Source organism: Mustela nivalis (genome assembly GCF_964662115.1).
Source record: "Mustela nivalis genome assembly, chromosome: 16".
Lineage (NCBI taxonomy): Eukaryota > Metazoa > Chordata > Mammalia > Carnivora > Mustelidae > Mustela > Mustela nivalis.
The window spans coordinates 37,958,554-37,971,883 of NC_139035.1; the positions used below are offsets into that span (position 1 = coordinate 37,958,554).

Genomic DNA, 13,330 nt, shown 5'->3' on the forward strand with positions numbered 1-13,330 from the left:
CAATTTTATTTTAATCCTTGTACACACCATGAACCCTGGTAGGTGTGTTTGTCTTTTCATTTTGGCTGCTAAGCAAGGGAATGGGTCTTAGCTGCTGCTGCTTTTTTTTTTTTTTTTTTAAAGATTCTATTTATTCATTTGACAGAGAGAGACTCAGCAATAGAGGATTGGGAGGGGGAGAAGCAGACTTCCCACCGAGCAGGGAGCCTGCCTGATGCGGGGCTCCAGCCCAGGGCCCTGGGATCATGACCTGAGCTGAAGGCACACGCTTAATGACTGAGCCACCCAGGCGCCCCAGGCCTTAGCTTCTTACTGCACTTTCTCTCTGCCCTGAATCTTATCTAAATTAAATACATTTCAATCTTTTGTTCTATGATTCCTGCTAAAATGTCCAATTAATTTTGGAAATAAGTAGAATATAAGCAAGTTAATAAACATAATGTCTCTGACATATTTATTGATACCCAGATTATGCCTCGAACCATATCTATTTCTCAAAATGTTTACATATGTAATTGGAAATCCTAATGGGCTCAGATCCTAATATTATTGTGCTTAGAGAGCAACAGTAAGACTATTTATTGATTTGGAGATAATCATAAAACAGTATCTTCATGGTTTTAGCATGAGCTTCTGTTTCTTGTATTATACAATGGATCATATTTCTAGCAAATCATTGAGACTGGATTACCACCAAAAAGTGAACCAAGGAAGCTTCTGTGGTATCAGACCACAAAAAAAGGCAGACTATGCCCAGTCCCTACTGATTTCCTTGCCCCAAATGCAAACAATGTATTTGAAGCTTATTTTCTATGTAGTCTGTTTGTGTAAGTGGCTCAGGTCTCATGTGGGGACTGAGGCAACAATGACCCACTAGGGTAGGCTGACCTTAAACTTTGCCAAGCTTCAGGTTTATGGTACAAAGACCGGCCCCTAAGTATTTAAAAATATAGATTTTTTTTCTTTTTACAAAGGCAACTTTTCGCCAAATGATTACAAGGCAATTGGAGGTAGCAAATAATCTTGAGATTTTTGTCACTGTCCTTAAAACCCTCCTCTGAGAACTGCTTTCCCTGTTCACCCCTACTACTTGCCAGTGTTCTTGGTACATGGTATTCTCCTTGCTTCCCTGGCTAGAGTTGACTGACCTAAGGATTAATGCTGGATCCAAGTGGGCTGATGACACACTTCCACAAGACAGTGGATCTGGGAATCGCAGTCCATTTCCAGCATGGCTGAGCTGAGGGCCTGCAAGCCCAGCGTCAGGCACATGGAGGAGTTGAGAAAACCTCTCTATGGAAGGCACAGTGGATAGTTAAGCAGAGAGAAGAACAAGCTGGATGAGAGAGAGAGAGACAGAGAGAAGATGGGTTGGGACATGGGGAGGGGGTGGGGGTAAGGAGTGAGGGGAGGAGGGCTGATATTCTTCCCTGAGTGCTTTTGCTTTTTCCATTTTCTGGTTCCAGTCCTACCAGAGGGCTACAAACATTCCTATGCCTAACCTAAGCAGAGAAAAAACAGCAGATTGTGATAAATACTGCTGGGTTACAAATGATTAGAAATATGGATCCTTAACAAATCGACCTGTTAAAACATATATCATTAACACATACATACACACACACACACACATACACACACAGGTATATACACCCATTTCTATAATGGAACACATGTATACAAAGAAATACACATACGGGGATTACACATTACCTAAAACTCAGATATTTATCATTTGAAAAGATTGATATTCAGAAATTATCAGCACCTGCATAATAAATCTAAATATGCTGCTTAACAAATTCCTATGAACCAAGTAGAAAAATTATAATTCTTAAAAGAATAAGCCCTATTTCTCTTAATTCTTGTTAGAGTCATCATTTGTCATGTCCGCCTGAAAATCACAAAATGCTAACTGATGAATACAGATAGTTGAATTAATGATATTATACTACGTGATGGCCATGAAAATTCAGGATAAGTATGCAATAAATATAACCTATTATCCTGTAAGGTTGTAACTTAATGCAATTTTCTCAATCAGAAATTGTCTAACAGAAAACAAAAACAGAAATCTGTAATATACCTTATAACTAAATAATCAGAGAAATACACTGCTGTGTTAAAGAAAGGAAGATTTAAAAATTTATATGAGGAGCTAAAAATAGTATTCTTAACTTAAAACTGACATTTGGGACAAGGGTTTCTCTAATTCATGTGTTTTCTTTCTACCCTAAAGCATCCAATAAGTAATAAAGATCTCACTCTTTTTTTCACATAAAAATCAGTGCACCATTGTAAATAAAACATAACTGCTCCAATATTAAGGCAATAAACATTTTGCAAAAGTTTTTAAGATGTTAAAGCTTGAGAACCAAAAGGAATTGAAAATGCTAGTGATGGAAAAAATATAGAGAAATTGATTGTAAATCCATCATTGGTTTACAAGTTAATACATATTTTCCAGTTAAGAGTAGCCAGGGAAGGTTTCTATACTTGTGGAATTATTTACTGAAGGGCTTACTATAGGTCATACAATCAGCATTATTATACCAATATGCTGCAATTAACCAATACTAGTATATGGAAAATAAAATTTATAAATGGATAGATCATAGAGAAGGCACTTAGTATGGTATAAAAATGGTCCCATGAAGGCAGAGATGTGTTTTGTTTCTCCTGGAACATTTAGAGCCATGACTGGTACACAGTAAGTGCCAGTTTTCTTTATAAAGAAATGAATAAGTTTTCTTTATAAAGACGAGGGTTTTAGTACAGTTTCACTAGCTTCTCCCCATCCCTCCTCATGACACAGAGAAGCTCTTTAAGGCCATCCCTGCTCCTGCAGTGTGTGCAGATCCAGAAAAGCTAAGTGAGCATTAGGGATGCATTCGCATCCCACTCTCCCACTAACTCCTTGTAAGTCTTAGGTGAGGTGACCATTCTGGGTATCACCTCCCTCATCTGTAAACATCAGTGGCTGCAATAAATGAACTATAATCCAGTTGAAAATTCTTTTTAAAAGCTAGTTTTCTAAGGCCACTTAAAATATGATTTGGTGTATACAAATCTGGATCATATAAACCTTCAGAAACATATTTATAAAGCAAAACCAAGGTACATATAGCTATAATTCTGAACACTTTCCCCTTTAGGACAGTATTTTAAATAACATCAACATATAAGCAGAAGCTTTAAATATTTATAGCAAAAAAAAAAAAATCTAACTTTAGAAAAAAAACAAGCATATTACTTTATATTCTAATTTCTATAAAGGATTTAAACAAATTTCCATGCATGAATTTCATTTTATTTTTGTAGTAGAAATCTGGGATTTCCCTCCTCATCATCAAGCTATTCACATCCTATAGCAATCACATGCTTAACTGCTTCTCTCCCGTTCCTGGACTGTGAACTCTATGACGACATAATAAAGTATGCAGAGATTGGTATCTGGAATGACTGATTCCTAATCCTCTTGCAGCCTGCTCAGATACTACCTACTCAACCTCCTTGACTGGAAACACAAACTTTCTTACCATAATGATGGGGGAAAAAAAAAAAAGAACGGGTCCAAAACTATTCTTTAAAAACTAACCAGAATTACATAATTTTAGAATTTGGAGACATAAGAGTAAATAAACCCACCTGGGCAAGCTTACGCTTTTCTATATTTCCTCCCTTTTCATTGTGTGATGTGTAAACTGGTGTATACTGTATAGAACCAGAACAGGTCCCATAATCCTCTTCATTTTCCTACACAGGAGGAAATATACAAGTAATTATTTTAAAATACTTGCATTCCTTTTAGACAGACTATCTGATACAGATGTAAATAGCAAAATAACACTTCAGATACAATTTTTAAAAATTGGGGCGCCTGGGTAGCTCAGTGGGTAAAGCCCCTGCCTTCAACTCAGATAATGATCTCAGGGTCCTGGGATCAAGCCCTGCATCGGGCTCTCTGTGCAGCAGGGAGCCTGCTTCCCCATCTTTCTCTCTCTCTGCCTGCCTCTCTGCCTGCTTGTGATCCCTCTCTGTCAAATAAATAAATAAAATCTAAAAAAAAATCTATTTAGGAAGAAATTGCATTTTTCTATATTATGGGTTAATAATTTCCAAAATAGTCTCTATTTTGAAAAATTTGGATGAAATTTTTATAGAGATTATTTACTATCATAAAAATGGAAGTTTTAAATAATATTTTCTTCAAAGATAGAAATTCAAAACAACTGACAAAAATCTGCAAAGATGTAATATGTACTCAAATAAAAAACACATACACATAAATATTCATATATATGCAAAATTCATGGATTCAAATACACATCTTCAAACACAATCTTTTATAAATTAAGAACATGCTTCAAATTAAAGTAGCAACTACTGGAAAGATCCTATAAAACCAAATGATGGCATTCCTGGCTTCATTCTGCACCAAAGATCATCTTTTTAAAGAAATTCTCAGCTTGAAGCAAGAATTTCAATTGTGATATCAAGGCAATCAACTTTATGAAAACATACATCCTGTTAAAGCATCTTTGAAGATCTCCGTTGTTCTGTGATAAAATATGCAAACAATAAAGAGATTATTCAGTGACTGCATATAGAATGGCAGATAGTTGCCAGAGGGCTTGTTATGAAAAATACATTGTTGAACAAAGGGCTAAGCATATTTCAAACGTCATTAAAAACAAAAATCTCATGTGATTTGTAAAGTATAGGCTTCAAACTAATGCAAGAATCAAGTTAGAATGAAAAGAAGAATATGACATACCTTGTGTTTTAGCTTACTCTTCACTTCCTTTATCCCCTGCTTTGCATGATTTTTTGCCTAGAAAAAGGTAACACAAGAGTCTGGCTCAGCATGGTTCTATTACCACTTAAAGAGTAAGCAGATGAGATCTCATTTCATGAAACTTGCTAATTTCATATTATTTAGAAAAAGAACAAATTATAATCTAAAACTTTATTTTCAGGAAGACCACCCCACTTGCTATTATATCTAAATTAGTGAAAACATGATTAGTCTCTATTTGCATACTACTATCATACAAAGGCTAACATATAGCCTGTTTTGCCTCCTAAACTATAGAAAATACAGGAGTCACCAGACGACTACTGGCCAGTCCTAACTTGAAATTGTGATTAACTGGGGGTGAAAAGCAGAATCCATGTCATCCTAGCAGCAGGCTATTGGGGCAAATGTTTGGGTTTTAAGAAACCCAGGCATCTTTACAAAACTTTATTAAAATGTTTTTACAGGCAGACACAGGTTTTTATTAGGAGAAGTATCTTAGTGTTACAGCTATTTTACACCCAGTTTTTCCGGTACAAATTAAAAGTCACTTAACAAAAGATGTTATCCTCATGTTCCACCGGGAATCTGACTGCAGCATTTGAGCTTCTCAGGTCCTGATATGTATGATTCCTGTGGGATATAACTTAACTAAAGACCAATAACTGGGGACCTCCCTTAAGCCTTGGCCTTTTTTCCACTGGAAATTCCCACTCAGAGTGGCCAGAGTGGAAAAGAAAGGAAATTCACATTTATCTTGTGTTTCCTTGGTATATGACTATGTGCTGGGTACCTAGCATGTATTAGCTCATTTAATCATCACAAGTCTGTGAAGCTGGTGCTATTATTACTACATTTTACAAATAAGGAAAGTGACTCAGAGGGCATCAGTTTGCATAGCCTAGATTCAAATCTGGGTCTATTTCATTTCTAAGTCCAACTTCCCACCATCACAAAAGGGAAGGAAGAACTAAGGTTTTAAAATATATCTATTGAATATAAGTCTTACGAGAGAAAAGGCATCATGAGTCTCCTTCTACAGACATGGAAACTAAGGTCATAGGGACTTAAGACTTTCCGACTCCAATGTTCTTGTTCCTTCTACCAAACCATCCTACCTTCCCAAGTCACTTCTAGGAAGAGTGAATACATGTTTTCCCAAGTTCACTTAGGGGAAGTGTCTCATTTTTTTCCTGTTAATATCTGTAGTACCAAATACAGTATGTGATATATAGTAACTGCTCAAATTATGTCTTGAACTCGAATAAACAACTATTTCTTTACTGCGAATGAGGCAAAATTAAAACATATTACACACAATAAAAGATAACCTAAAAAGTCCAATAACTCTAAATTCTATTTCCATGGTTCTTTGGAATTAAAGCATTTTCACATTCTGTATTTTATTGGTAAAGCCACTTTATTTAAAGGGTCCTATATTAACCCCTACATTCCCATTAGGTAAAAATGAATAATTACCACGAAATATTCCTGTTTCCATCTCCCAGAACTTGTATCCATCTTTGCTCTTATTTTGTCTATATTCTAATTTATCTAAATGTCCCCCAGTCTTTCAAAATTTGCTTGATTCACACTAATCTTTTCATATGCTCCTCGGTGTATACAGTTGAATCTAGTGTCAATCAAGATTCTGTAATTCATGCACTGATTCATTTAAATGGCTGTTGCCCGACCTCCTCCACGGACCTTCTTCAGACTGTCTGGAAGATTGGGTACAGACGTTCTCTCTATCCTTTTCAATACCAAGTTGAAACTAAGCAATAAACAAGTATTCTCTACAGAGAAGTATCCAGCAAATGGCTTTAGTTAAGAATTTAAAAGGCAAAATCCTAACAAAAAAGTTGACTCAGAAAATCTTTTAACCAAATCAATCATGTATTCACTTTATTGTTATTTTTAGATTTATAAGAAAAGTATACATGTTAGTTCTAGTTTTCTTTCTGGTCTCTATAAGGATAGAAAAATAAAAGCATAAAAAAGCATAGAGAAAATGTTCCAAGCATAGAAGAATGATTTAACAACAGGACAAAATCATTATTTCCTTCACTCAATACATATTTGGTTCCTCTGTGCTATGTCCAAAACAGAGCGAAGGGACCATGATACAAACATAAAACTAGCAGGGGCAGTACCTCTGTCATTCACACTATGTGCCACACTCAGGGCTCCAACTCAAATAACCAGTACAACGCCTAGTATGCGAGAGGTACTCAAATAACTTACTGAATGAATGAGGCAGTTTAAAACATGGTTCCCAGTTTTTAAAAATTTACCATCTATGGAAAATCAAGCAAATAAATCCTGTTGAACCCATTCAGGAGAGAGAGAGATCAGAACTTTTGTTCATAGTAATTTGTGGTTAAAGGAGGAAGTTAAAGAGTTCATAGTTCAAGCAGCCTCAAAAAGATGAGTTTTAGGTACAACTATGAAAGTCACAAACTGACTTTACTTGTCCCAAACCGCTTGACTTCTTGATTCATGTGCAACATGATCACAAGATAAATGATGAAAGCAATTAAGAACATTCTGAAGACCTTAATTGGCTTGAAATTAATTTAGGGAATTATCTTCCAGAGAGGAGAATTTTGACTTCTTAACATTTTACCATTGGGCAGAAAATAAAACACTCTACTGATGAGAAAGATAAAAATATGAATAATGAATAAGTTTTGAACATGTTTATTTCTGGGTTTTTGTCGAAAATAGAGAAAAATTAAGGAGATAAACATAATTAGCAAAGTAATACAAAACATTTTCTCTTAGACTGAGGAAAAATTTCCGAGTGCTTGTTCAAGGAATAAAATAAGGGGCACTTGAATGAGAAACCTTTTTTTATAATCTTAAATGAATGTGAGAAACAAGGCCAGTCTGATGTTTTGCATGGCAGCCATATGAAATAGCATATGCTATTTCATCATAAAAAAATAAAATCTCTCCAAAAACTGTATATAAATCAAACCACCAGTATTATAGTAAGATAGTGATACACTCAGAGAGGTTTTCCAGAAAAACTATGAAACAACCAAACAAAATGCACAGGCTGCTGTTTCCAGGCAAAATGGATTCAAAATGGATTCCTCTTCCTATGATGAGGCTTCAAACAGCTTAGAATTGTGGCACTATTTTTGAATCCACTCTGTAGATTAGCTTCCCTACTATAAAATGTAATCTTTGAAATGGATTTTTTTAACAGTAATGGTGGCTACATATATGTCATAATTGTAAGTCAAAACAAGAATATAAGTTCTAAGGTTATTAAAATATATTATCCCATTATTAATTCAATCATACCACTTCCTTTACTGAGAGAGCATTTGAAGATAAACTCTTACAAAATCAGAACTATTGCCCTCAGGTGCCTGGGTGGCTCAGTTGGTTGAGCCTTGGACTCTTGATTTCTGCTCAGGTCGTGATCTCAGGGTCCTGAGATTGGGACCAGCACTGGGCTCACATTCAGTGTGGAGTCTGTTCGAGATTCTCTCTCCCTCTTTCTCTGACCCTCCCCCTGCCTGCACGTGCTCTCTCTCTCTCTCTCTCAAATAAATGAATAAATAAAATCTTTACAAAAATCCTACTTCCCTGAATATTTTTAGAAATAAAAAATACATATGACTGACTACATTTAAAAATTATTTTACTGAATACCAACCCACTAGCTCCAACCAGTTTAATACTAGAGAAAAAGATGCACACAGGCAAAAGAAGTGCTGAAACAGGGATATGAGGACCCAGAAGGTATGTGAACTCTTATAGTGTGGGGTTGGACATTTTATAGGGAAATAGCTAATGCTTAAACTAAGTCTTGTAGAATGAATTAGTGTTTACTGGGTGGATAAAATCCAAGAAATAAATGTGCCAGTTAGTAGATATGGATTGTGAAGGATAGAGGCAGAAGAGAACATCTTGCATTCATGAAATGAGGAGTAGCTCAGTATGTCTAGAAATACGGCAGGCTCTAGGGGTTGGGTGAATTGAAAGGACAGAAGAGAGATCAGGTCTTGAAGGGTCTTAGCTATTATATTACGGAGATTTTTATTTTATTAATTATTTTTGTTACTGCTATTGATATGGCAATTTTTGTTTTACTTCAGCCATGGAGAATCACTGAAGAATATTAATGATAGAGAGCCGAACATCTCTGAGGGAAGAGAACATGCAATATTTGCCTATTTTTTCTACTTTAGTCTCAAGTATACAATGGGAATTTAAAATTTGTTGTTAAATGAAAGAATCAAATCTTTAAAAATAGCACTTCGTTATGGACTGCTTCAATCTAAGTGTGCAATTTTACTGATAGCTTTGAAATAAACAAGACCTGTTTTTAGATTATATAAAGGGAATATCCTTTCTATACAACAGTTTTTGTTTTGTTTTGTTTAGTTTTTAATTTTTTATAAACATATATTTTTATCCCCAGGGGTACAGGTCTGTGAATCACCAGGTTTACACACTTCACAGCACTCACCAAAGCACATACCCTCCCCAATGTCTATAACCCCACCCCCCTTCTCCCAACCCCCCTCCCCCCAGCAACCCTCAGTTTGTTTTGTGAGATTAAGAGTCTCTTATGGTTTGTCTCCCTCCGGATCCTATCAACAGTTTTAATAACTGAATTCACTTTGGTCAATATTAACTCTAAATTTTTTAAAGCTTTTTAAAATTAAATTAAATTAATTTATTTTTAAAAGATTTTATTCATTTATTTGATAGACAGAGATCACAAATAGGCAGAAAGGCAGGCAGAGACAGGAAGGGAAGCAGGCTTCCCGCTGAGCAGAGAGCCTCAATCCCAGGACCCTGAGATCATGACCTGAGCTGAAGGCAGAGGCTTTAACCCACTGAGCAACCCAGGCACCCCTAAAGCTTTTTTTTAAAAAGAAATAATAAGAAGTATTCTAGATATACATGTCTGTCAGCTAGGAAAATGTATGATTTTATTAATAGAATTTTTAAATATCAAAAGAAAACTTACAAATTTATATGCTGTCCGTACAGCTGGAGTTGCTTTGGTCATTGCTGTGTTAAACAGTGCACCTCCTTTCTGTAAAGAAAAAGAAGTATATTTCAAAAATTTTCAAGCCAGACTGTCCTGAAAACAAAGTATTATTAATAGTATGGAAAAAGAGCTTTCTCACAAATTAAAGTCCTACAGAAATTATGTCACATTAAGTGTTTTCAAACTTTCATATACTATAGTAATTTCAGACAAAATGTAAACATTCTACTCTGTTCTTTTAGTTGATGTAATACATGATTTAAAAATCATTTCATCTTTGCAGTTTAGGCAGACTTCAGAAATATGACCAGTAATAGGTATATTTAAAACTTAATTAAAAAAAAAGAACTAAAATCAACTGTTTATCAATTGTTTTAGGTTGGACAATAAAGTCTAAAAGTGTGGAGGCAAGTTTTACATTTAAAAAAGATCATATTAACAACAAGCACATTGCCAGAAATGATAAAACTCCCCTCAAATGATACTTCTCCTAATTTCTTTGTTCTAGGATAGAATATTAGCTGACAATAACAACTTGTTTTTCAAAACACACCATTTATCTCTGCACAAAAGCTTTTCATTTTAAAATTATGAATATCAATAAATTATAATAGCATAAAATAAAAATATTTAAAATGTGAAAAAGTACAAACATTTCAAATATTGCCAATAAACGGCATAAGTATAAACAGCATCATTTTACTGAACACTTCTCCAGATACATTTGAGTGAAAGAGGAAGAAACAGTGAAGGATTATCATTACCTTGACTGTATGTACCCATTGTTGATAGGACCTTGGGTTTCCTGGAAAATATAAAAATAAGATGTCAGGACTATTTGATCTAAAATAAATCATAAACTAAAATTCATCAAGAACTAATATTTCCAGATGTTAGTAGGCAGATTTTATTTATCTCCAATGTTGTGAAAAAAGCAATGTTATTGTAAAACTATTCAACTGTTCTCTTAGGAACACAGTGATTAGAATGCTTTAGAACAGAGATCTTTTCTTTTCTCATGTATGAAGGTAATATGTTATTCTATTTTCTTTCATTTTAAGGAGGGATAAAATAAACCCTCTTTTTTGAAATCCAAGATTCCTATGCCTTTTGTACTAATTTTTCAATGTTTTATATCTATGTTGTCTTATAAAAGTGTGTCTCTTTTATGCAACTGTGTTCATTTAAAAATAATATTGCCGGGGGCGCCTGGGTGGCTCAGTGGGTTAAAGCCTCTGCTTTCGGCTCAGGTCACGATCCCAGGGTCCTGGGATCGAGCCCCACATCAGGCTCTCTCTGCTCAGCGGGGAGCCTGCTTCCTCCTCTCTCTCTGCCTGCCTCTCTGCCTACTTGTGATCTCTGTCTGTCAAATAAATAAATAAAATATTAAAAAAAAAAAAGAAATTGCTTTAAAAAAAATAATAATATTGCCAGTGCATAGGAAAAGAAAAAAAACTAGATGGGAATTTAAAAATGCAAAGAAACTTGAAGACAAAAGAGATTATTCTATGGTTTTTAACTATTAACATTAATGGATCACAGATTCCACCGTAATGCAATACAGTCAAGTTCTAAAGATATTCTCTAGTTGTAAATCCAAATTTGAAAGATACTACTCAAGGAAATGTGAAGCCAATGAAGGTTTTAGTTTACAGAGCATCATGGTTATTAGAAAGTTCAAATGCTGACAAAGTTCTTTTTTTTTTTTTAAGTTTTTATTTAAGTTCCAGTTAGTTAACATACAGTGTAATATTAGTTTCAGGTGTACAATACAGTGATTCAACACTTCTATACAACACCCGGTGCTCATCACAAGTGCACTCCTTAAAACCAGTTCTAATAAAACTAGTAATCACATATTTGGTTCCAAATATGGTAATTTAATCAATAAAATGACATCAAAGGGCAAAAAAAGAAAACACAATAATCTCAAGTAATGCTTTAAATCAACTGACTTAGATTTCATCTACCTTCTTGGTTTAAATGCTTAAAAAACAAAGTCCTGATGGCTAGTCCAAGTACAAGTAATCCCTAAAACAGATTATAGTCTCTTCTTTTTTTCAATTGTGGTATAGTTGACATACAACATTAAGTTAGTTTCAGAAATAAAGCATGATTCGATATTTGTATATATTGCAAAGTGATCACCACATAAGCTTAGTTAAGATCTCCACCATATATGTTCTCTACTTGCATATTGTTGTGGTCTTTTAACAAATTTATTACCTTGCTATTATAAAATAGAAGCAGAATGATCCCAGCCCAAGAATTTATTTCCAGCTGTTCTCTTTGCATTCCTAACCAACATCAGGCAAAATGTGTACAGCTCTGATTTTAAACCTGTAATTAAAATCTTTCTCTAACTCACAGAAAAAAATCAAGAAATAACCCCCATTGTAAAAAACATCTCTTACTACTCAGCACTGCACTTCACTTTTCTGGAAGAAAATACATGAGCAAAAATAATATTGTTACTAATTTTATGAAATGATTATAGCAAAATGTGTCTACTTAAAATAACCTATGTAAATAAAATCTGCACTGTTAAAAAACCATGAGTTTCAGGTGGTATTTGTCCTAAATTTTTAAATTATATTTCTTTTATAAAATGACAAAAAATTATTCTATCAATTTATTTCCAAGGAGAGTTTATTAACAAAAAAATAAACAGTATGTCTTTTTCCAGATTGTTCATATACTTTTATCTCTCTACTAAATGTTCTCAACAGTTCATATACTTATTAACTTCTCTATTAAAAATGATTGGATATAAATCACACATTTAAGACTTGGTTGTTATTTATAGTATTCTGGAAAGTGCTTTACTTTCATTCTTTCCCCAAAATAAATGGAAGAAAATAGAAAGAGAAACACTAACTTCTATATGATAACTATTTAGCATTCTGGAACACTTGTCAAATCAGAAAATAATTTTTTAAGCCCCTAATCTACAAAGAAAATAAGTATCATAAAATTTCAGAGCAGTTATAGAAGGAACAGTGTCTTATTTAGAGTTGTGAGGAATAAAAATAGCTCTCATATTCAACTCTCCACAGGTCACAAAATGTTTTTATACCTACATTCCCTTATTTGAGTTGTGTTTTTGTACTCCAAGATAGGTAAAGCAGGTAGTATCTTAGGCAGCACAGTTCAATGAGAAGGAAGTGGACTTTGGAGTCCAATGGTCTGAAGGTTCAAGTCCATTGTATCCTTGTAAACTATGGAGTTTGGGACGAGGTCTTTAACCTGGCTGTTACAATGTTACTTAGTACAGTACCTAGCACATCACAGACACACCAAAAATGTAAGTTATTGTCAGTAACTTGCCAAATGAAGAAAGTGAAGGTTCTGAAGTGGCACATTATTTGCCCAAGGTCACAAAGATAGCAACTTAGAAAGAATAAGAATCTAGGTATTTGAATTCTTGGTTCTGTAGTCCTTCAACTCTAAAAATTCTACCTCTTAAGACTGATAAATAAAATATGATAAAACAGAGATTTCCTCTGTATCACTTC

The 13,330-nt window shown here is 34.3% G+C and overlaps 1 protein-coding gene across 11 annotated transcripts in view; it reads right to left on the minus strand.

Moving 5' to 3' along the window:
* Positions 1-13,330, minus strand: part of DENND1B (DENN domain containing 1B) — a 263,126-nt gene that overhangs the window by 34,753 nt on the left and 215,043 nt on the right. For 10 of the 11 annotated variants that reach the window (XM_082701929.1, XM_082701927.1, XM_082701928.1 and 7 more), the window contains 4 exons: positions 10,580-10,620; positions 9,792-9,860; positions 4,778-4,834; positions 3,649-3,756 (listed from right to left, as the gene is read on the minus strand). In XM_082701929.1, coding sequence (XP_082558055.1) covers positions 3,649-3,756; positions 4,778-4,834; positions 9,792-9,860; positions 10,580-10,620 — 275 coding nt within the window. Of the gene's footprint in view, positions 1-1,116; positions 1,294-3,648; positions 3,757-4,777; positions 4,835-9,791; positions 9,861-10,579; positions 10,621-13,330 lie in introns of those variants that run through there. The other variant, XM_082701926.1, reaches the window with a different exon arrangement.